This window comes from Salmo trutta, chromosome 4, assembly GCF_901001165.1.
Source record: "Salmo trutta chromosome 4, fSalTru1.1, whole genome shotgun sequence".
Classification (NCBI taxonomy): Eukaryota; Metazoa; Chordata; class Actinopteri; order Salmoniformes; family Salmonidae; genus Salmo; species Salmo trutta.
Genome location: NC_042960.1, coordinates 48565625 through 48586890, shown reverse-complemented (window position 1 = coordinate 48586890; position 21266 = coordinate 48565625). Strand labels below are relative to the sequence as shown.

Below are 21266 nucleotides of genomic sequence, written 5' to 3'. Positions count from 1 at the left end.
GAAGCGTTTATTTGGTCTGCGATTTCTGAGGCTGGTAACTTTAATGAACTTATCCTCTGTAACTCTGGGTCTTCCTTTCTTGTGTTGGTCCTCTTGAGAGCCAGTTTCATCAAAGTTCTTGATGTCTTCATGTCTTAAAGCAATGATGGACTGTCGTTTCTCTTTGCTTATTTGAGCTGTTCTTGCCATAATATGGACTTGGTCTTTTACCAAATAGGGCTATCTTCTATATACCACCCCAACACAACTGATTGGCTCAAACGCATTAAGAAGGAAATAAATTCCACAAATACATTTTTAACAAGGCACACCTGTTAATTGAAATGGATTCCAGGTGACTACCTCATGAAGCTGGTTGAGAGAATGCCAAGAGTGTGCAAAGCTGCCATCAAGGCAAAGGGTGTCTACTTATAGTGTTAAAGTGTTAAACATATATATTTTGAATTGTTTAACACTTTTTTGGTTACTGCATTATTCCGTGTGTTATTTCATAGTTTGGATGTCTTCACAATTATTCTGCAATGTAGAAAATAGTCAAAATAAAGAAAATAAAGAAAACCCCTGGATTGAGTAGGTGTGTCCACATTTTTGACTGGTACTGTACATACAACCCCTACTGAATTTCTACTTTATCAATCAGTATGTGACTTCCTCTCCATATGCACGTCTACACTCTTACAGTGGAGGTTGATGATAAATGGTGTAGTACATTCTGGCTCGTATAAAATCCCCATCATGTGTGGCTAAACATCAAGGCTACGTAGGTGCAAACCTGATATATTTACAGATAAAATAAGACCTTGTACAAGTCATCTCTGTCCTGGTGTCTATAACCCACCAGACTCCATAACATGGAGTGTATTACATGGTTACTTTGGCCTGCGGTCACACATAGAAGCAGACAGATGGCTTTAACTCTGCTTTTACTGAGCGGAGCAGAGAGCACCTAAGCTCTTCAAAGGTTTCAATCCCACTGCCTTTTCAAAGTCCATATGTATCTATCCCCACAAACTAAGTTACTTAAAACAAGGACATTTTTTCTCTCTTTTTCCTCTCTCTCGCTCTCTCTGATTAGGAGGTGGTAAGATATTTTTTTTCTTCCTCTAATGTATTTAATGTGACCATTTAATAAACGTTCCATACAGTTGGCATAGCCACTTAAAAGAGTGGAATGAGAAACGGCAGCAAAATGCTCAGGTTTGGAGAGCAGAGCAAAGGCTTTCATCAGCCACCTGGCCAGATGATCAGATCTCCAGATTTCCCAGTGGAATGTTTGTCTTATTGTCCCCGGGCTGAGAGCGTAGTGTTGGGGAGTGCCCTGGTAGCGCCCAGGTGCAGTGGGCATGCAGAAATCTTTGTCAGGGCACCAGCAGCTCCTTGCTACTGTCTTCCCTTGTTCTGGTTAGGGTTATTAATAAACCAGCCATTCTCCGTGTTCATGTGTGCTGGGAATAGATGAGCACAGGTAGAGAGTTACATAAGCCCAGTTGATTTCTGAGGAGGAAAGTGCCTGTAGACCGTTGTGCATTTGTGGCCTAATGCTGTATGGTCTGTGATAAGTGCTGGAACCGGCTGATGGTACAGGCTGCTTCCTAGACTCCCTCAGCCTGCATGTTTGCTTTGTTTCGGTATGCTGTAATTTTTATTTTTTTTTAATTAAAAAGCTGGAAGCTCATTATGTTAATGCTGAAGAAAAAAAAGGTCTCAACACTAAGACAGTCATTTCATTATTTTTTTTACTATTAGGTAAATTACTTCTGGGATCGTTTTGTTCGGTTTCTGCCTTGCTTGAGGAACCCCAGATGGAATCCAAATGATACCCTACATTAGATTGTCCTCCGAAGCACCAGCTGTCAGCAGTCTGAGACACACAAAACTGCTTGTATGAAGTCTCTCTGCCACTGTATCACAGTCGCAGGGTCAAAGGTCATGGTCGCCTAACCTGCTGTGGTGTAATTGCATTAGGCCAGCCGACCTTGCAGTGCAGTAGCAGTGTTTCTCTTCATGCCCAGAATGTCTATGGAGCAGTGAAAGGAGAAATGAGAGGTGTTACTGTTAGTGGGGTCAAAGTCTCTCTCACCTCTCTCCACAGCACTGCTGTATAGGCACAATACCCTCTCACCTCTCTCCACAGCACTGCTGTATAGGCACAATACCCTCTCACCTCTCTCCACAGCACTGCTGTATAGGCACAATACCCTCTCACCTCTCTCCACAGCACTGCTGTATAGGCACAATACCCTCTCACCTCTCTCCACAGCACTGCTGTATAGGCACAATACCCTCTCACCTCTCTCCACAGCACTGCTGTATAGGCACAATACCCTCTCACCTCTCTCCACAGCACTGCTGTATAGGCACAATACCCTCTCACCTCTCTCCACAGCACTGCTGTATAGGCACAATACCCTCTCACCTCTCTCCACAGCACTGCTGTATAGGCACAATACCCTCTCACCTCTCTCCACAGCACTGCTGTATAGGCACAATACCCTCTCACCTCTCTCCACAGCACTAGTGTATAGGCACAATACCCTTCTACCTCTCCACATACACAAGGACAGAGCTAGTCCCAGATACCAATGCAGTAGCCCTCCACTCTTCACACCCCTTTCTTAAAGACACCACTTCAGTTCATCACTTCATTCAAGTGGCTGGGGTGTTTTCCTCAGATCCCACCCTGAATGTGTTTGCAGCCTTCATCTCTATGCCAAGCACTGCTGGTGTGTAGACCTCTTCAAGCATCTGCATCCTGGTGCAGTTCAAGGCCAAGGGGCTTAGAGGACTGGTGCTTGTCTTCCAATGAGGTGTGATCATATCCCCACAGGAGAAGAGTCCACAGGGTGTCAACATGTATTTCACAGCTCTGAAACAGTGAAATAATGTTGTCTTATAATGCAACCCCTCCTATTCCACAAGGGACATTCTTGACAGTAGTAGCTAGTGGGTTTATGTAGAAAAAAGTGAACAAACAAAACTACCCACTGGGCACAGACGTCAGTTCAACGTCTAGTTTTGATTTACATTTGGTTGAGTTGTCAGCTAATGTGAATTCAACCAACCCCAAAATTCACCATGTCATTGGATTTAGGTTAAAAGTTTGGTAAACCAAAAAAAAAAGCCTATATTTTTTAATTTTTTATTTAACCTTTATTTAACTACGTAGCCCGTAGTCCCATGCGTTATGAGTTTTTGCAAATTCAATCCGTTTTCCACGTTGATTCAACATCGTCTCATAGATTTTTGGGGTTGAATTGATGTGAAAACAATATTGATTCGACCAGTTTTTGCACAGTGGGTATGCATAAAGTGAAGTTAGTAAAACAAAGCCCAACTATGGTTTTACACACTAAGTGTACTAACCATTAGGAGCATTAAGTTAAGTTGCACCCCCTCCCTTTTTCCCTTTTGTCCTCAGAACAGCCTCAATTCATTGGGGGCATGGACTTTACAAGGTGTTGAAAGCATTCCACAGGGATGCTGGCCCATGTTGACTCCAATGCTTCCCACAGTTGTGTTAAGTTGGCTGGATGTCATTTGGGTGGTAGACCATTCTTGATACACATGGAAAACTGTTGAGCATGAAAAACCCAGCAGCGTTGTAGTTCTTGACACACTCAAACCGGTGTGCCTGGCACCTACTACCATACCCTGTTCAAAGGCACTTAAATCTTTTGTCTTGCCCGTTCACTCTCTGAATGGCACACATACACAATCCATGGCTCAATTGTCTCAAGGCTTAGAAATCCTTCTTTAACCTGTCTCCTCCTCTTCATCTATAGTGCATTCGGAAAGTATTCAGACCCCTTGACTTTTTCTGCATTTTATTACGTTACAGCCTTATTCTAAAATTGATTAAATGATTTTTTCCCCCATATCAATCTACACACAATACCCCATAATGACAAAGTGAAAACAGTTTTTTAGACATTTTTGTAAATGTATTACCCTCTGCTATAAGACTCGAAATTGAGCTGAGGTCCATCCTGTTTCCATTGATCATCCTTGAGATGTTTCTAAAACTTGATTGGAGCCCACCTGTGGTAGATTCAACTGATTGGACATGATTTTGAAAGGCACACATGTCTATATAAGGTCCAACAGTTGACAGTGCATGTCAGAGCAAAAACCAAGCAATGAGATCGAAGGAATTGTCTGTAGAGCTCCAAGACAGGATTGTGTCAAGGCACAGATCTGGGAAGGGTACCAAAACATTTCTGCAGCATTGAAGGTCCCAGAAATCGAAGGTCCCATTCTTAAATGGAAGAAGTTTGGAACCACCAAGACTCTTCTTAGAGCTGGCTGCCCGGCCAAACTGAGCAATTGGGGGAGACGGGCCTTGGTCAGTGAGGTAACTAAGAACCCAATGGTCACACTGGCAAAGCTTCAGAGTTCCTCTTCGGAGATGGGAGAACCTTCCAGAAGGACAACCATCTCAGCAGCACTCCACCAATCAGGCCTTTATGGTAGAGTGGCAAGACAGAAGTCACTCGACAGTAAAAGGCACATGACAACCTGCGTGGAGTTTGCAAAGGTCACCTAAAGGACTCTGACCATGAGAAACTAGATTCTATGGTCTGATGAAACCAAGATTTAACTCTTTGGCCTGAATGCCAAGCATCACGTCTGGAGGAAACCTGGCACCATCTCTACGGTGAAGCATGGTGGTGGCAGCATCATCATGGTGTGGGGATGTTTTTCAGTGGCAGGGACTGGGAGACTAGTCAGAATCGAGGGAAAGATGGCGCAAAGTACAGAGAGATCCTTGATGAAAACCTGCTCCAGAGCACTCAGGACCTCAGACTGGGGTGAAGGTTCACCTTCCAACAGGACAACGACCCTAAGCACACAGCCAAGACAACGCAGGAGTGGCTTCGGGACAAATCTCTGAACATACTTGAGTGGCCCAGCCAGAGCCCGGACTTGAACACGATCAAACATCTCTGGAGAGACCTGAAAATAGCTGTGCAGCGACGCTCCCCATCCAACCAGAGAAGTATGGGAGAAATGCCCCAAATACAGGTGTGCCAAGCTTTTAGCCTCATACCCAAGAAGACTCGAGGCTGTAATTGCTGCCAAAGGTGCTTCAACAAAGTACTGAGTGAAAGGTCTGAACACTTATGTAAATGTGATATTTAATTTTAAATTTTTTATAAATGTGCAAACAAGTCTAAAACCTGGTTTTGCTTTGTCATTACTGGGTATTGTGTGTAGATTGATGAGGGGGGGAAATTATTTAATACATTTTAGAATAAAGGTGGTAACGTAACAAAATGGGGAAAAAGTCAAGGGGTCTGAATACTTTCCAAATGCACTGTACACTGATTTGAAGTGGATTTAACAAGTGACATCAATAAGGGATCATAGCTTTGACCTGGATTCACCTGGTCAGTCTATGTCATAGAAAGAGCAGGTGTTCCTAATGTTTTGTGATAAACAAATCAACAGAATATAGAGAAACAGTATGCACTAGTTACCACCTAGGAATACCGGTATGACAGTATTTTCTTCCGAAGCAGCATTGACCCTAGTTTTACACCGGAGCCAGAGCTGTATGCCAACAATTCAAACCCCTTTGGAATAACAGGCTATGTGTTCATTATTTTCTAGCTGTGACAACCTAATTATAAATTACAGATACAGGGAAGGCAGGGAAGGGATTTGGAGAGATTGTCAAGAGCGGCAGCAACCCTCAGTGAAAATAATACAGCATTAGAGTGAATGAAAGCATTTGGCATTGGAGAGATTGTGTGTAAATATTTGTTCAGGGCTGCACATGTCAAAGGAGTCCGATTCAAGAAGACAATGAGACAGCGGAACAGAAAAACCTCAAGCGCAAGCAGCGTTTTGAGAGCAGAGAGCGAAATGCCAATAAAAAATGTTTCTGTGTGTGGTGTAGAGATGCCAGTCTGTACACACAGTATTATGCAAATAGTCCTGGCAGCGTGCTGTCACTGAGCGAGCGTCCCCAGGGCCAGTCAGCGAGCCTCATTAAAAAATGAGAAGCACGCATTTATGGAGACCTTCCGGGCAGTGCGTCTCTCAATGTTACTTTCAGGTGGCGGTCAAAATACATTGCCTTGGAAACGACTCAAATGTCACCGGCAACATGACGTGAGGTCTGAGTGTGTGGCCTTCAGCTAGGAGGAGAGCTGCAGTGTGTGCTGAGTCCAAAGTGCCTCACGCAGTAGCCTCAACGAGCTGAGGAGACACAGCACTACAGCTGCTAGCACCCAACAACATAACAGCATTTCTGCATCAGCAGGCATCAGCTCTCTTTGTGAGAGAGGAAGACAAATTAACTGTCTCTTTGACAGCACAGGAAATCACGGCTGTGCCTTCGCTTTTCCCTCTGCTCTATTCTGTGTTCTTCAAGTAACCCATAAAACAATCCCTCCCAGAATGGAAAACAAATAATTTCCAACTCATTGTAACCCCTTTACAAAACATTGCTTTATACATGACTAAAAAGACAGATATCCTCTCTGTACCATGTATGAAACAGAGAACATGGGCTGTGAGATGTACAGTATGTATGTGTAGATGTGTGTGATCTAACCAGAACCACGTGAAGTAAAAGGATGCCCCTCCTGTTTGTGATGTGTTGGCCCCACAGGTGGTTCGCGGGGTGTGGGATTCATTCGCTTTGATAAGAGGATAGAGGCTGAGGAGGCCATCAAGGGGCTGAATGGACAGAAACCCTCTGGAGCTGCCGAGCCCATCACCGTCAAGTTCGCCAACAACCCCAGCCAGAAGACCAGCCAAGCCCTTCTGTCCCAGCTGTACCAGTCACCCAACCGCCGGTACCCAGGCCCCCTCCACCACCAGGCCCAGAGGTTCAGGTAAACACCTGGGGCTCACAACAAGGGTCGGGAGGTCATGGTCAGGTTCAGCCATTGAGTTATTGGTTCAGAGAGATGTTTTTACTGTAATATGTACTGTGAAGTTGAGAATGGGATTTTTATGTCTAATTGCAACAATCAACAACCTTTTGAGTGATCAATCACCAATGCGATCTCTGATTCTTGGTGCATTCAAACAAGAATGCATTTTTGTTCCAAAAGAGTGGGTTTCCTGACGCTCCACCCATATCAGAGTAGAACTGTTCACAAGAGAGTGGGGTTCTGTCGTTCACAATGTCTCCATCACATCACCTCATCAGATCACTCTCCTTATTCCATAATGAAACAAACTGTTATCCCCTCTTACCATCCACGGTTCATTCCCAAATCAAATATACCCCATGATACTCATGATAATCCCAATGAGAATATTCAAATTATGATCTGAACGAAAAATGTATTTCAGATTTTGGCCCAAATTACAGAAAAGTAAGAAAAACAAAGTTAGGAATAACTTAATTTTTTGGTTCTGCAGATTCCTCGGTCTGAGCACTCTTAGGCGATCAAGAGCTAGCTAGCTGCCTGTAATACACAAATACCTCACCATTACAACCAACAGCCACAGGACTAAACCTAATCCACAACCTCAGACAGTGCATCACCTATCCTGTCAATGTCAGCCATTTTCCACCATTAAATGTAATGCCTGTTTGTCTGGTCCTCCTCTAAGAAGCAAACAAAAAAACAGAAAAACAGTAGGTTTCAGTTATTAGTGATTCTCCACATTACTAATTACAGTAATAAGTAAATTATGCTTATTATATCTAAGGTATGAGCAGGTTTTAACTGAACAGATTTTTTAAATGGACCTTTCTCATTTACATGCATTGAGAGGCAGCACAAAGGCCCTATTGTGTGCTGAGGGCTTGGAGAGGCAGTGTGAAAAGCTGGCATCCAAGGCAGGTTGGTTTTTGCAGCAGCAGCCCAGCAGATGTCTCCAGCACAGCGTCCTGAAGCGCCTCCTTAGAGCTTCCAGTCCAATTGACTCATTTACCCACAAAGCAGATTGCTCAGTCCCAGCCCACATAATGGCCTAATTGCTGCCTTAATGAGTCAACATATTTTTGTGCTTTGTTTATATTTTTTTTGTCAGGTTCACAGACGGCATCTCTGCCCACTGATGACCTGTAGCACAGACAGACAGTGTGTTTTGAAGAGGAGAAGTACTTTAGAATGGCCCCAAGTTCCCAACCCTTCCATTAGGCTGAAGGGCTTAATAAGACATGAGACAGTGCAGACCCATGTGACACATGAAGGTCATTGAGTGGCCAAGCAGGCTGCATCCAAAAAGCCTCTGATTTATGTTGCTGAGGGGCTTCCATCCTTGGCCCACTGAGCACAGTGACTATCTGTCTGCATGACCAGCCTGATTGTTCCTCCCAGCCAGCTAGCAGCACTGACTAAAGCCCAAATCACACGGAGAGACGCCGTCAACGGCGTCCAAATTTCCACGCAAGAGTAGAGAGCGTCGGGCGTCCCGAGTGGCGCGGCGGTCTAAGGCACTGCATCTCAGTGCAAGCTGTGTCACTACAGATCCTGGTTCGCACAATTGGTCCAGCGTCGTCCGGGTTAGGGGAGGGTTTGGCCCGGCTGGGATGTCCTTGTCCCATCAAGCTCTAGCAACTCCTGTGGCGGGCCAGGCGCATTCCGACACATTGGTGCGGCCATCGCCTCTCCTGAGTCCGTACGGGAGTTGCAGCGATGGGACAAGACTAACTACCAATTGGATATCACGAAATTGGGAAGAAAAGGGGGTAAAACATATATTTTTTTTAAAGAGTGAATAGTGTCAATTCACGTACACTGCATAGCGTATGCCAACTTAATTGTCATAAGAATCCATAATAAACAGTTGTATTTATTAAGTTCGCTATGTAGACCTTGTGAATTATTGTTGTGTTCCTTTGACTGACTTTATATGTCCTACGGGAGCCACTGAACCTGCCTGCTCTAAACAACTGTTATGTTAGCTCACGAATGTTCGTGAGGACAGTTGTAGAGAATAAACCTGAGCCGTTTATAAAGAATTTTGCTAGTCTCGTTCTTTCTACTAACAGTATTCTCTCTTGAAATGGGAGTTCCTGGAGTTTCCCAGCCGTAGCCTGCCTAGTCTATATGCCTGTGATCGAAATCAACACATCTAGGCATAACATTATTGTTTTTAAATATGCATTATTGGCACTGGCAGTATTATTATCAACAATAAATAGACATGTTTTATCTATACATGTCACAATTCCAGACATAACAATGCCTACTTTCTGGCAATTTATCCAATCATTTTACCAGCATTGCTTTGCGTAGCTGCGTAGACACGAGAAAAATAGACTTGCGTTCTAATTTAACGCTCTATGATGCTATTGACGCTCACACGCGGACCGTCTGTTTTCTATCCTTCACTACCGCGCATTCTAATTCCTGCATGTTCACGTGCATAAAAAATAAACGTTTAGTTTGATTTGGGCTTAACACACATGGAAAGGTGTCAACAGAAAACAAAATGTTTTGGTCAGTTACTGTTACTTTTGGTCAGTTATTGTTTTACTATGCAACTTTATTCCTGTCAACTTCCTCTTAAAACCTTTACTATCTCTCACAAATTGACCATTACACTGACAGAACTCTGGAGAAGGGGGCATGTCTAGATTTTTGAATTATTATTGTAGGCTATTTAGTACTCAATTTGTCTCACAACCTTCTTGAAAATTACAAACATAATGCCAAAGTACCTTAAGGGCAAATGGAATAATGATGCAAAGAATCATTATTTCATTATGCTGTCCAGACTCAGGATCGACATTGAATTGAATGAGACAAGATTTCTAAATTTTCTTTGACGTAAGTACTATGGCTTAACTCACAATTATAAATCACTTATCAATTATTTGACCTCAACACAACAGCAGAGATGTACAGTCGAACCACTCTGAAAGCCACATGTAGCATAAGAATGTGTGGAGAGTGAAAATGGCTCTCATTGTGCTGGCTGATTGGGCGTCAGAGTGGCCTCTTGTGATAGCGCTGTACAGTACTATTGCTAGCTAGCCTGCTACTTAGTTACTGTGTGAATGACACCAACCCTGACTGGTGTGGCTCCTCAGTGTAATGGTCCATCTCTGGATGGCTTTCTTCTTTGATTGAGGCAGGGATGTAGCATTAGTTCCATTGAGTGAGTCAACCATCTGCCTGGCATTAACCCCAGAACCCTCCTTCTCTTTACAGGCTGGACAATTTGCTTAATATGGCCTATGGCGTAAAGAGGTAATTAAAACTTCACTGAATGCCAGATGTCCATGTTGACAAAATTATTTCTCTTGTTTTCTTCATTTTTGGAAGTCACTTGCATTCGATTCAGTTCAAGGTTATTCTGCATTGATTTTTTTGGTTTTCTTTAGCCTTGTTTAATTTGAATCCACCAACCACTAGTCCAAAAGGAAAACAATGGTCTTTTGTTTTCTAATGTTCAATTTGCTTTGTATGATGACTGCTGACTTTTACGTTTCGATGCTTTGGATAGTTTATGTGTATATTTCTGTTCTCTTGTGTGTAGCTCTTGTTTTCAGGTGTTGTTTTCTACCGGATTCAGGTACTCTAGCCTAACCTCTGTCCTGATCTATATGTTACATTGGGATCAAGCTCAGTTTAGAATCACCTAATTTTAAAGCTGTGAATCAGATTCACGGTTTCAAACCACCCAATTCAATAGGATTTTGCCACCATTTTTGTAATAATACATGTATTAGTATTGCAATAGGTTACAACATCAGGCACAAGTAGTGATGGGTGTTGGGGTTAAGGGGTCGGGGTCAGTAGGGGGCGAGGTTGGAGACACCTGGATCCCTGCAGGAAACGCTGTTTCACTGAAGCCAGTTCGACTTCTGATCACCTCCTTTTGCTCATATCTTTTGCTTTTGCTACTGTTGATGTTACATAAAGTGAAGCGGCCCTGAGACATGATATCAGCTGATGACATTTTGTTGCATGTTACAGTAATCAGTGAGTTCCTTTGAAAAGGCTGTGATCCCAGATGTAGCATGAAAAAAAGAAGCATTTTCTTTTTTCCATGTTTAAATGGAATGATTAAAAGGCTTGTTCTGTGATGAGGGCCAATCCCCTGAATTCCTCGGTTTCCATAAGTGATGAGGCATTCATTTCTGCTCGGCAGAATCAGGGAGCGAAGGCTCAACTATAACACAGTGACAGAATGATGCATGGGAAATAATCTTTAACACCTAGCTCTCCGTCAATGTCCCAGGCAGCAACTCGTCTGTCTAGCATTCCTTGGGAGACACAGCAATATTTGTACGGGGGCAGGAAACAATTCATTCAGTTGAAGGGGGATGCAAATGATCTGACCAAGAAAATTACCACAAAAATAAGAGAAAACATTTATAATATTTACTAATATGCTGCAGTGCCTGCTGGTTTAACAACACAGCACCAAGGCAAAAACTATTGAATATGTACAAACTGTCAAAGCAGTAGTGTTTGGAATACAGAAATCCAACAAGCCATGCCTTGAGAATTGCCTCTTGCCTGCTTAGCACATGGTTTGAAGTGGTGATTAATGAACAAAGGCAAGTGTAGTAGTAGTAGTCAGTGTATTTTAGAAGTGAGCAGTACACGGTGGAGGTGGGAGCTAGGGGAGGGTGGGATCACTGCAGGTCAGCCTCTTTGTTGCTATGCAACTCCTCTATAGAAGAACAACACGGTGTGTTTGTATTTGCACTGGAAGACACTACTGTAGTCTCCTCTGTGGCTCTGTTAACCAGCCTGCTTGTCTCTCACCCTCACACACAACTGCATTAACATCCAAATGACCATGAAGGTGTTATTTCTCCCAGACAAAGAAATCAGAATTGAATGTGTTAGAAAGGCCTTGAAGTGACTACAAGTTCCCTTTCAGTCTGTCACTCGGTATAACATACTATGGGGAATCAACGATCAATCAAATTCACCTGAAGAAAACACAAATTATGCCCAATGGGCCAATGGATGCTGAGCCCACCCATGGAAACCCCACCTTCCGGGCTCGCATTCATTTCCTCAATTCTTTTCTCTTCAGCTCGCTTGCTGGAAGAACATGTCACGCAATTTACAAACTTTTCAAGCACATGAAGACTACGAGATTCGGTTCTGACTTAGGTGTCTGTTGGTGGGGAGAGAGTACTCGTCCCACTAGATGTTGCAAGTCTTGAGTCTTGGTATTGGTTTTTCTGTTTGCTAAAAGCGGACTACTTTCTGCTCTGCTTGTGTAGCTAATGCTTCCTTGCTTGGGTAGGATTTGTGTTTGCTTAGAAAAACACGATTTTCTGCTCTGCTTGTGTAGCCACTTCCTTGCTTGAGTAAGATGGCCGTTGGTAAGAATACGTTCAAAAAGGCTAACCATCCGAGTTTGGACCTCTGATCTTTCCGTAGGGCATGTGGTTTCACAATGAAAATTAAAGATACTCACGAGTGCTGTCCTGTTTGCCTGGGGTGGAAACACGCTCAGGAGGCTTTGGCTCGGATCAGTTCATGTGACTATTGTCTCCAGCTGGGTTCAACTTCCAATGGCCGTCGAGCTGACTTTGTGAGAAAAATTGGGGCTGCTGGCGAAGGGTCTTCCGGTGAAGCGATCTCTGGAATGTGGTTGTCTGAGGTCAGGAGAGAGTAGCAGCGGTGGTCTGAGTTTCCTGGGGTGACATTCAAGCCGAGTGAGGCTCATTCCGGCTTCTCTGGCAGTGGTCAGAGTCCGGATTCCGGGGATGATATACTATCCCTGGTTGGCTCTGGAGGGTTTTCAATGTAAATCGGATGACATCAGTCCGGGGCAGCCTAAAGCCATGGCTTTGGATTCGGCGGGGAGAGTGAACCATTGGTGGTTAATGCGCCTTTGATGTAGATGTGTCGTAGAGCGGCAGATCACCTGGGGGTGGATTTGCCTTCTTCTCCCCCGCACCGGAGTTCCTCCAGGTTTGGGGGGAGGTATTTACTTCCTGTCCCTGCAGCGGTGAAGTGTTGCTTATGTTACGCCCCTGAAAAAGGGGAGAAATAATCACGAGAGTGATACGGTATTGTTTCCTCAACGAGAACTTTTACTGTAATCATTTTACCAAAGTAACACATTTTACACAAGTAACACATTTTACAAAACAACAGATCTACAGGAAAGATCTAGTGTTGTAGGGTACAAGGCTTATTCAAGTCACAACAGTATACTCTGTAATTCACTGAAACATACACTCATTTCAATGTAACTGTCAAGCACAAAGCTTTAACTCAGTAAACCATAACTTAATTTATCTAGTCAATCAAGTGTTTGAAAAACCCTTACACAAATAACACCACAACATATCTTATTAGCAACGCACATGTTCATTCACGATCGACATAATATGGCAGCTACTCTCAGTACGAAGCTAGCCTTAGCTGCAACCGAGCAGGGCTCATATTACTCTGCAAACTTAACTCAACTTCCTCAATATGTTACTAAAACACACCTTAAACACTCTTGACATGTTAGCGAATTATTACATTTAAATGACTCCGTTTTATCATCAATATCGTACCTGAAAAAGGGGAGAAATAATCACGAGAGTGATACGGTATTGTTTCCTCAACGAGAACTTTTACTGTAATGAGGAAAAGACCGCGATTTCCCCGCGAACTTGAGTGGAGACCAGAGCAATCGGTCTCAGACTCATGGATTAAAGAGCATTTAGTAGATCACAGATTAACACTTTTCCCCTTAAATTAGGCACCACAAAATAAAGTAATCAATATAACGTTTACACATTCCTTTTACAATTCTTACCTTTTGTACACTTGATGGATTTTAACTTTAACACAATTATATGAATGTTATCAATCTCTATCAACTAATACAGAATGCATTATCTTTTTAACCTTAGATGTTTTAAGATCCTCACATACTATGAACTTACTAATACTTTTTAATGTATAACAGGCTATTAGTATTTCCTTTAACCTGTCACACTCTCCCCGACAAAATAAATGTTGTCCCAACATTACCAACATTGTCTTCTTCAACAGTCTGTATGCACTGGACCTAGGAAATCCTCTTCTGTAAGGTAGTACTTGAGCAGAGGTCAAGGGTCACAGTTCAAATATAACTAACAAGTTATTTTCACAGTCCATATCTGTTGACCAACTGTATAAACAGTCCATAAGCAGTCTTTTCTCATACTATTGATCAACAGTCCATCACTTTTAATGGTCTATATGCATAGTCTGCAAATTGTCTCTTGTGACAGTCTGAAATCAGTCAGTAGTCCATGGTCAAACATGTCAACTCTGTAGCCTCATGTTTGCTGAAGCCCATACATGTACGGTGGCTGAAAGTAACATTGCTGTAGTGATGGCAGCCATGGAACCATTCCTGGTGCAGAGTAGACAGGGAACAACTGTGGCTGTGGCTGGATACTGTAGCAGGAAGGGATACCAAGATGATCATAGTTGATACGTCTTGGAGGGTGTCTCTCTCTTTGTGGCAGCTGGTAGGCCGGTTCCTCAGGTTCAGCAGCAGCAGTTAATGAAGGAAAGGCACTTGGTGGACGATCATCAGGCACATTTTCAGCAGGCAAGTTCATCTCCTCAGCAGGCCGGTCTTTAACTGTTGTCTCCTCCAGCCGCTTTTCAACCAGAGGCTGTGCTGGTTGCGTATCAGGGACTGGCACGGCAACTGTCTGTTTCACTGGTGGAGGCCTGTGTTCCCACTCTCTCGCTGGTTCAGCATTCCTCCCCTCAGGTACTGTAGATGTGGGAACCTGTAGCGGCTCATGATGAAGGTCATATTCATCACCGCTGTCTTCATCAGAATCTAGAGGCTCTGATTCAGGCTGATGTCTCCTTTTTTTCTGACTTTTGTCATCTTTGGTCATTTCTGGTTGCGTCTCAAAAGGTAAGTGGTCACAGGACATGAGCAGGTTTCTGTGCAGGACCCTGGAGCGTCCCCTACCCTTTTCTGGTCTCAATTCATAAATCGGCAGGTCTGAACCCATTTGTTTCACTACTGTGTGAATTGTATCTTCCCAATAGTTACGGAGTTTTCCTGGTCCTCCTCTTGGTGTCAGGTTTTTAATCAGAACTCGCTCGCCAGGCTGTAGCACTGAACTCCTAACTTTAGCGTCATAGTACTTCTTACTTCTGTCAGCGGCTTTCTGAGCATTTTCATTTGCAATGGCGTATGCTTCTTCCATCCCTCGTTTCCAGTTCTCCACGTAGTCTCGCTGGTTACTGGAACCTGCCTCTGTGCACAATCCAAAGAGCATATCAACAGGAAGCCTGGGTGATCTCCCAAACAGAAGATAAAATGGTGAATAGCCAGTCACTTCGCAACGGGTGCAGTTATAGGCATAAACCAGTTTATTCAGAGACTCCTTCCAGTTTGACTTTTGTGTCTCAGTTAGTGTCTTTAACATTTGCAACACTGTTCTGTTCATGCGTTCCACTTGACCATTCCCCATCGGGTGATAGGGTGTTGTTCTGGACCCCGCCATGCCACTGAGTTTCTTTAACTGATGGAACAACTGATTTTCAAATTCTCCCCCTTGGTCATGGTGGATGCGGGACGGGAACCCGAACTTCAGGGCAAAGTCATTGAAGATGAGATTTGCAGCAGTTTTACCTGACTTTGATGTGGTGGCGTAGGCTTGAGTGAAACGTGTAAAATGATCAACAATCACAAGGATGTACTCATAACCCCCTTTGCATCTGTCGAGATGAAGGAAGTCTATACATACCAGTTCAAATGGCTGTGTTGTCACAATGTTTGTCAGAGGAGCTCTTGTTTCATGGGCTGGCTTTTTCTGCTTGACACAGCTACAAGTTTTAGTCACATAGTGCTCAATGTCAGATTGCATATATGGCCAGAAGAAGCGGTCACGTACTAATGATACAGTGCGGTCAGTACCTTGGTGTCCCATGTTATTGTGCAACTCTTCCATCACTTTACCTTTGTACTGCTCTGGTAGAACTAACTGCTTGCGGGCTGTAGTGATTCTGTACAGAATGCCATCACTGTCTATTGTCAATTTGTCCCATTCCCTGAATAGGCATTTTGTCTTTGGACTGCATTCCTTTTGCTCTTTAACTGGCGGTTTGGAACCAGACCGTTTGAAATTGAGCACAGGACGGATGACTGGATCAGATTCTTGTGCTTCTCTTATCCCATCTTTTGGGATCGAGCTGATTGTTGCAGTGGTTGTCTCACCTTCAGCTGATACTGACATCGATGCAGCTGAAAGTGACCAAGGTACAACAGCCTCTTTCTGTACCTCAACTGCTTGTATCGTGGCGGCAATGGTGTCTGGTGGAAGCTCCTCAGAACATTCTTCCATCAGTGACTCTACATCCAGTGGCATCCTTGACAAAACATCGGCATCGCCGTTCTCTCTGCCTGGCCTGTACTTTATTGTAAAGTGGAAATCAGCCAATTCTGCAACCCACCTGGAAGTGGTTGCGTTCAGTTTTGCAGTAGACAGAATGTAGCTGAGCGGGTTGTTATCGCTGTATACAGTGAAGGTCGGAGCATAGTACAAATAATCACGGAACTTATCAGTGATTGCCCATTTCAGAGCTAGAAATTCTAGCTTGCCCGAGTGGTAGTGATAGTTCTTCTCAGCGGCTGTTAAGGTTCGAGAGCCATAAGCAATGACTCTAAGCTTCGCATCTTGCTTTTGATACAGAACTGCTCCCAAGCCTTGGTGCGACGCATCAGTGTGTACAACAAATGGCTGAGTGAAATCAGGGAAACCTAAGACTGGTGGGTGAAGCAAACACTCAATCAGCTGTTCAAGTGCCTGTTGATGCTGGTCAGTCCACAGGATTGGCTTGTTTGAGGGAACCACATGACTTGCTTTCTTTGTTTTTGTTTTCCGTGGGTGGTGAGGTAATTTCTCTGAATCTGCTTTCAGGAGGTCATACAGGCAGCTGGCCCTCCTAGAAAAGTCTTTGATGTACTGTCTGTAGTAAGTGAGCAAACCAAGCATTTTTCTGAGCTGGCCCACAGTCTCTGGTCTGATTTCTTTCAATGCTCTTACTGCTTCAAAATCGGCTGGGTCAACTCGGCTGCCCTCTGCAGACACTATTCTTCCCAAATAACGGACCTGGGGTTTAAAGAGATCACACTTACTTGGTTTGAGTTTAATGCCATACTCTCTGAGACGCTGCAAAACTTTTCGCACATCATTTACATGGCTGTCGAAAGTTTTACTGAAAACTAGCGTGTCGTCCAGATAAGGAATGCAGATGTTATCCCGGAGCCCTTCCAAACACTCCTCCATACACCGCTGAAAAGCTGCAGGAGCGTTCATGAGGCCGAATGGCATACGTATCCACTCATAGAGTCCCCATGGGGTCACAAATGCTGTCAGTGGTCTGCTTTCTTCAGAGATAAACCCCTGGTGATACGCTTTTCCCTGGTCTAAGAGGGAGAACCAGGAATTACCACCTAAACTGTCCATGATGTCTTGGACCCGAGGGATAGGCTGGCGGTCGGGATGTGTCTTTCTGTTCAGGTCTCTGTAATCTATACACAACCGGAGGGTCCCGTCCTTCTTCCGAACGCACACGACAGGTGAAGAATATGAAGAGTTTGACTTCCTAACCCAGCCCTGGGCTATGAGGTCATAAAGGTAACCCTTCATCTCCTGATACAGTGGCCTGGGCACTGACATGTATGTGCGCTTGACTGGTTCAGAGTCCTTTAGAGAAATAGTCATTTTCAATCGTTCAATACAGCCAATGTCATTGTCTGATCTGGAGAAGGAGTGGCACTCTTCTCTAAGCATTTGCCTAACAACCTCTCTCTGCTCTTCGGTGAGGTGATTTAAACCTACTGGTGGATCCCACTGTTCAGTAGCAGTACATGGGGTTCGAACGCTTGTGTGATTCACTGTGGCTGGGGTGACAGTTTTTTCAAAGACCTGGGCAGGTAACACAGTCATAATGGTTTGTACTGTACCGATTATTGTGCGTCCTAGCAGGGCAATGTCGTGGTCAGTGGGGTTAGAGACATCAAGCATGACAACTGGAAAAACACCTTTCCTGACTCTGACTAGTGTGTCAAAGAACTCAAGGTCGTCTGGCCACTGCGGGTTCAGGTCTGGCTGGAAAAGCATTGTCATGTCCTCTTTGAAAGGCTGGGAAGCTACACCGCACTCAATCTGAATGCTACTGTGTTTTGGTACAGCAACCTTCTCTTTCTTGGTTTTCACTGCGTATTCATCTGTCTGTTCTGCGCTAACAGCCTGTATAAAAGCTCTCACCTTGTTTCTTTTGAGGCTTGGGAAAGCTGTTTTTACTGCACTGTATCGTTTAGTCTTTTCAGTCATTGTCAGGATGTGCTCGATAACATTGAAACCTATGATGGGATGCGATAGGTGACAGCCTTTCATTACCAGCACTGGGATGATCAGTTCCTTTGTTTGGTCAGTTTCAGAGGCTAGCCGAAAAGTTGTTTCAATCCATCCCAGGTACGGCATTTCAGTCCCATTTGCTGCAGTCAACCTTAGATCACCAGGTGAGTCCAGGATTTCTGAAACATCTCTCAGCCTTGCATTTGGGAAAGATTTCTCTTTCCATCGTTCATCAATGACCGATACCTGAGAGCCTGTGTCCCATAGAGCTTGGAGGTGGTGGCGATTCAGGTGACACTCAATAAGGCACTGTCTGCCGACTAGCGAGGTGACCTTACGGGGGTGGCAACCTTGAGCTAGGGATGGTAAAGAGTGGGCATTTTCCTCTGTGCAGGAAAACCTTTCCCTGGTAGAGTCAATTTTCAGGTGAGTGCATTTTTCCCTATGTTTAGTCCAATGTTGGTTTTGACATACTTTGGAACAGTACAGTGTCTCTTTACATGATGAACATTGTTTCAGGTTCTCAAATGAATCTTCTCTGGCACAATTTGCACATTTCTGGCACTTTTTGGTAGCTACGGTTAACACTCGTCCCTCAGCGGTAACCCTTCCCCGTTTAAAGGGGCCTCTCTTGATGGTCTGACTCCCCGGATTTTACATCCAGCTTGAAAATGTTCTCCACTCCCACATCGGAAGCAATGTGTGCAGCGTGCATCTGTTCTGGCCTGCTGGCAGACAAAACACCTCCTTGGAGCTTGAGCAGAGCGGTGGGTATACAGGTTAGGTGCATATTGATGCTGAGCAGGGTCAGGTGCTTGGGGCTGACTGTAGTTGCTGTAATACTGCTGCTGGAAAACAGGTGGCTGGGGGTCCCTATCTGGCCTCCTAACTGGAGGTGGGGCATAGACACAAGGCGGGGACTGAAACATAGGCTGCCGTAATGTCTCCTTAATCTGAGCAATCTCTGCACTGAGACCTTTTAGAGAAGCTACACCTGTCTTAAGTTCAGCTAACTCTGTTAACAGTTCTGCGGGTATCTTAGCTTTGGCTTCCTTCACAGGACACTTTGCAGATGGCGTATCTTCTAACTGGACTACACTTACCGTTGTAGCAGGCTGTGGAGAATTAAACCGCCTTTTGTTTCGTCTTTCTATCTCATTAGCACAAGCAATGTTAAGCTTCTCTAGCAAAACCTCATCTGGTGTTTCGCTATCTAGCAGGAGAGGCTGCATGTCTATCCTGATACTGTCACTCTGGAGACCTGTAAGGACTGTGTGTAAACACATGCGCTGGACTAGAGCAGGGTCATACTTAAGCCCTGATTCTGACTCCTGGGATGCAAACAGTACTTTCTGCCTCAAATCTAAGACGCGCATCAGGAAGCTTTGAGGGGTCTCCTTGCTATGCTGTGCTTCTGAAGCTAGCTGTTTGTAAAGCTCTGTTGCACTCTTCTCTTGGAAGTGGGAACGCAGGATACATCTAAGTGTGGTAAGAGTTAGCTGGGGTTTACCTTCCAAGTAGCTGCGTAGCTGTGAGCCTGGAGAAATAGCCCTGACTACTGCGTCTACTATTTCTACCTCAGGATAGCCTCTGTTAAGTCCATTCTCGATCTGATGGGCAAGGCTGGAAAAAATCAGTTTATCTTTCTGGCCCGGTTCACCTATCTGACCAGAAATGTTAAACTCTTTGCGCCAGTATGAGCTGGGCTGTGCACTGGGTGAGAGCGGCACGCTCACCTGAAGATTAGCATGGGGTTGGGGCTGACGCAGAGAATCACTGGCTTTGGCTGCAGTAATCTGCTCAGTTCCCACCCCTTGTTGTGGGGTTGCAGTTCTCAGTTCCTCTATTCTGTGATATGTTCCGGCTGTTTCAATATCATGGTCAGTTTGCCCTGTTTTGTTATCTAAACCACTGATCATCTCTGTCATTTTGTCTTTAAGTAGCAACAATTCCGACATGCCGCCATCTTCTAACTCTGCAGCTTCCTCTCTTTCAAGGAACATCATAATGTGAGTCATCAATGATATGCGGGATTTGTCTTGAACATCTCTTCTCTGTTCACCTGAGATGTCAAGGAAATCACATATCTCTAGTAACTTGTCTTTAGTCAGGGTGCGCAATTCTCCTACTACCTCTTCCTGTAGTTCTTCCAAGGCGGTCGTCATGTTGACAGAACAGGAGGAACTTTTACTGTGCAGGAGTTGACTCTGAATTAGATGGTCCTTACTGTCTCTGATGGTCGATCAATGGCCTCAGCTGACACGTACTTAACCACCAACTTCCAGCTCTCCTCGAACAGCAACACTTTCCTCACTGCAGCCTGCCTGAGTTGTTATGTGGAGATTTAGCTGGCTCGGAATTCAGCCACCAGGATGTGGAAACTGGACATCTGAGCAGCAATCTCAGCGGAGCCTCCAAAAATGTTACGCCCCTGAAAAAGGGGAGAAATAATCACGAGAGTGATACGGTATTGTTTCCTCAACGAGAACTTTTACTGTAATCATTTTACCAAAGTAACACATTTTACACAAGTAACACATTTTACAAAACAACAGATCTACAGGAAAGATCTAGTGTTGTAGGGTACAAGGCTTATTCAAGTCACAACAGTATACTCTGTAATTCACTGAAACATACACTCATTTCAATGTAACTGTCAAGCACAAAGCTTTAACTCAGTAAACCATAACTTAATTTATCTAGTCAATCAAGTGTTTGAAAAACCCTTACACAAATAACACCACAACATATCTTATTAGCAACGCACATGTTCATTCACGATCGACATAATATGGCAGCTACTCTCAGTACGAAGCTAGCCTTAGCTGCAACCGAGCAGGGCTCATATTACTCTGCAAACTTAACTCAACTTCCTCAATATGTTACTAAAACACACCTTAAACACTCTTGACATGTTAGCGAATTATTACATTTAAATGACTCAGTTTTATCATCAATATCGTACCTGAAAAAGGGGAGAAATAATCACGAGAGTGATACGGTA

The 21266-nt window shown here is 44.1% G+C and overlaps 1 protein-coding gene across 7 annotated transcripts in view; it reads left to right on the top strand.

Annotated features, from left to right (window-relative positions):
• LOC115192502 (ELAV-like protein 4) overlaps nucleotides 1-21266 on the top strand; it is a 92694-nt gene that overhangs the window by 59873 nt on the left and 11555 nt on the right. For 4 of the 7 annotated variants that reach the window (XM_029751090.1, XM_029751094.1, XM_029751096.1 and 1 more), the window contains 2 exons: nucleotides 6608-6842; nucleotides 10125-10163. In XM_029751090.1, coding sequence (XP_029606950.1) covers nucleotides 6608-6842; nucleotides 10125-10163 — 274 coding nt within the window. The remainder of the gene's footprint in view (nucleotides 1-6607; nucleotides 6843-10124; nucleotides 10164-21266) is intronic. The other 3 variants (XM_029751091.1, XM_029751093.1, XM_029751092.1) reach the window with 3 other exon arrangements.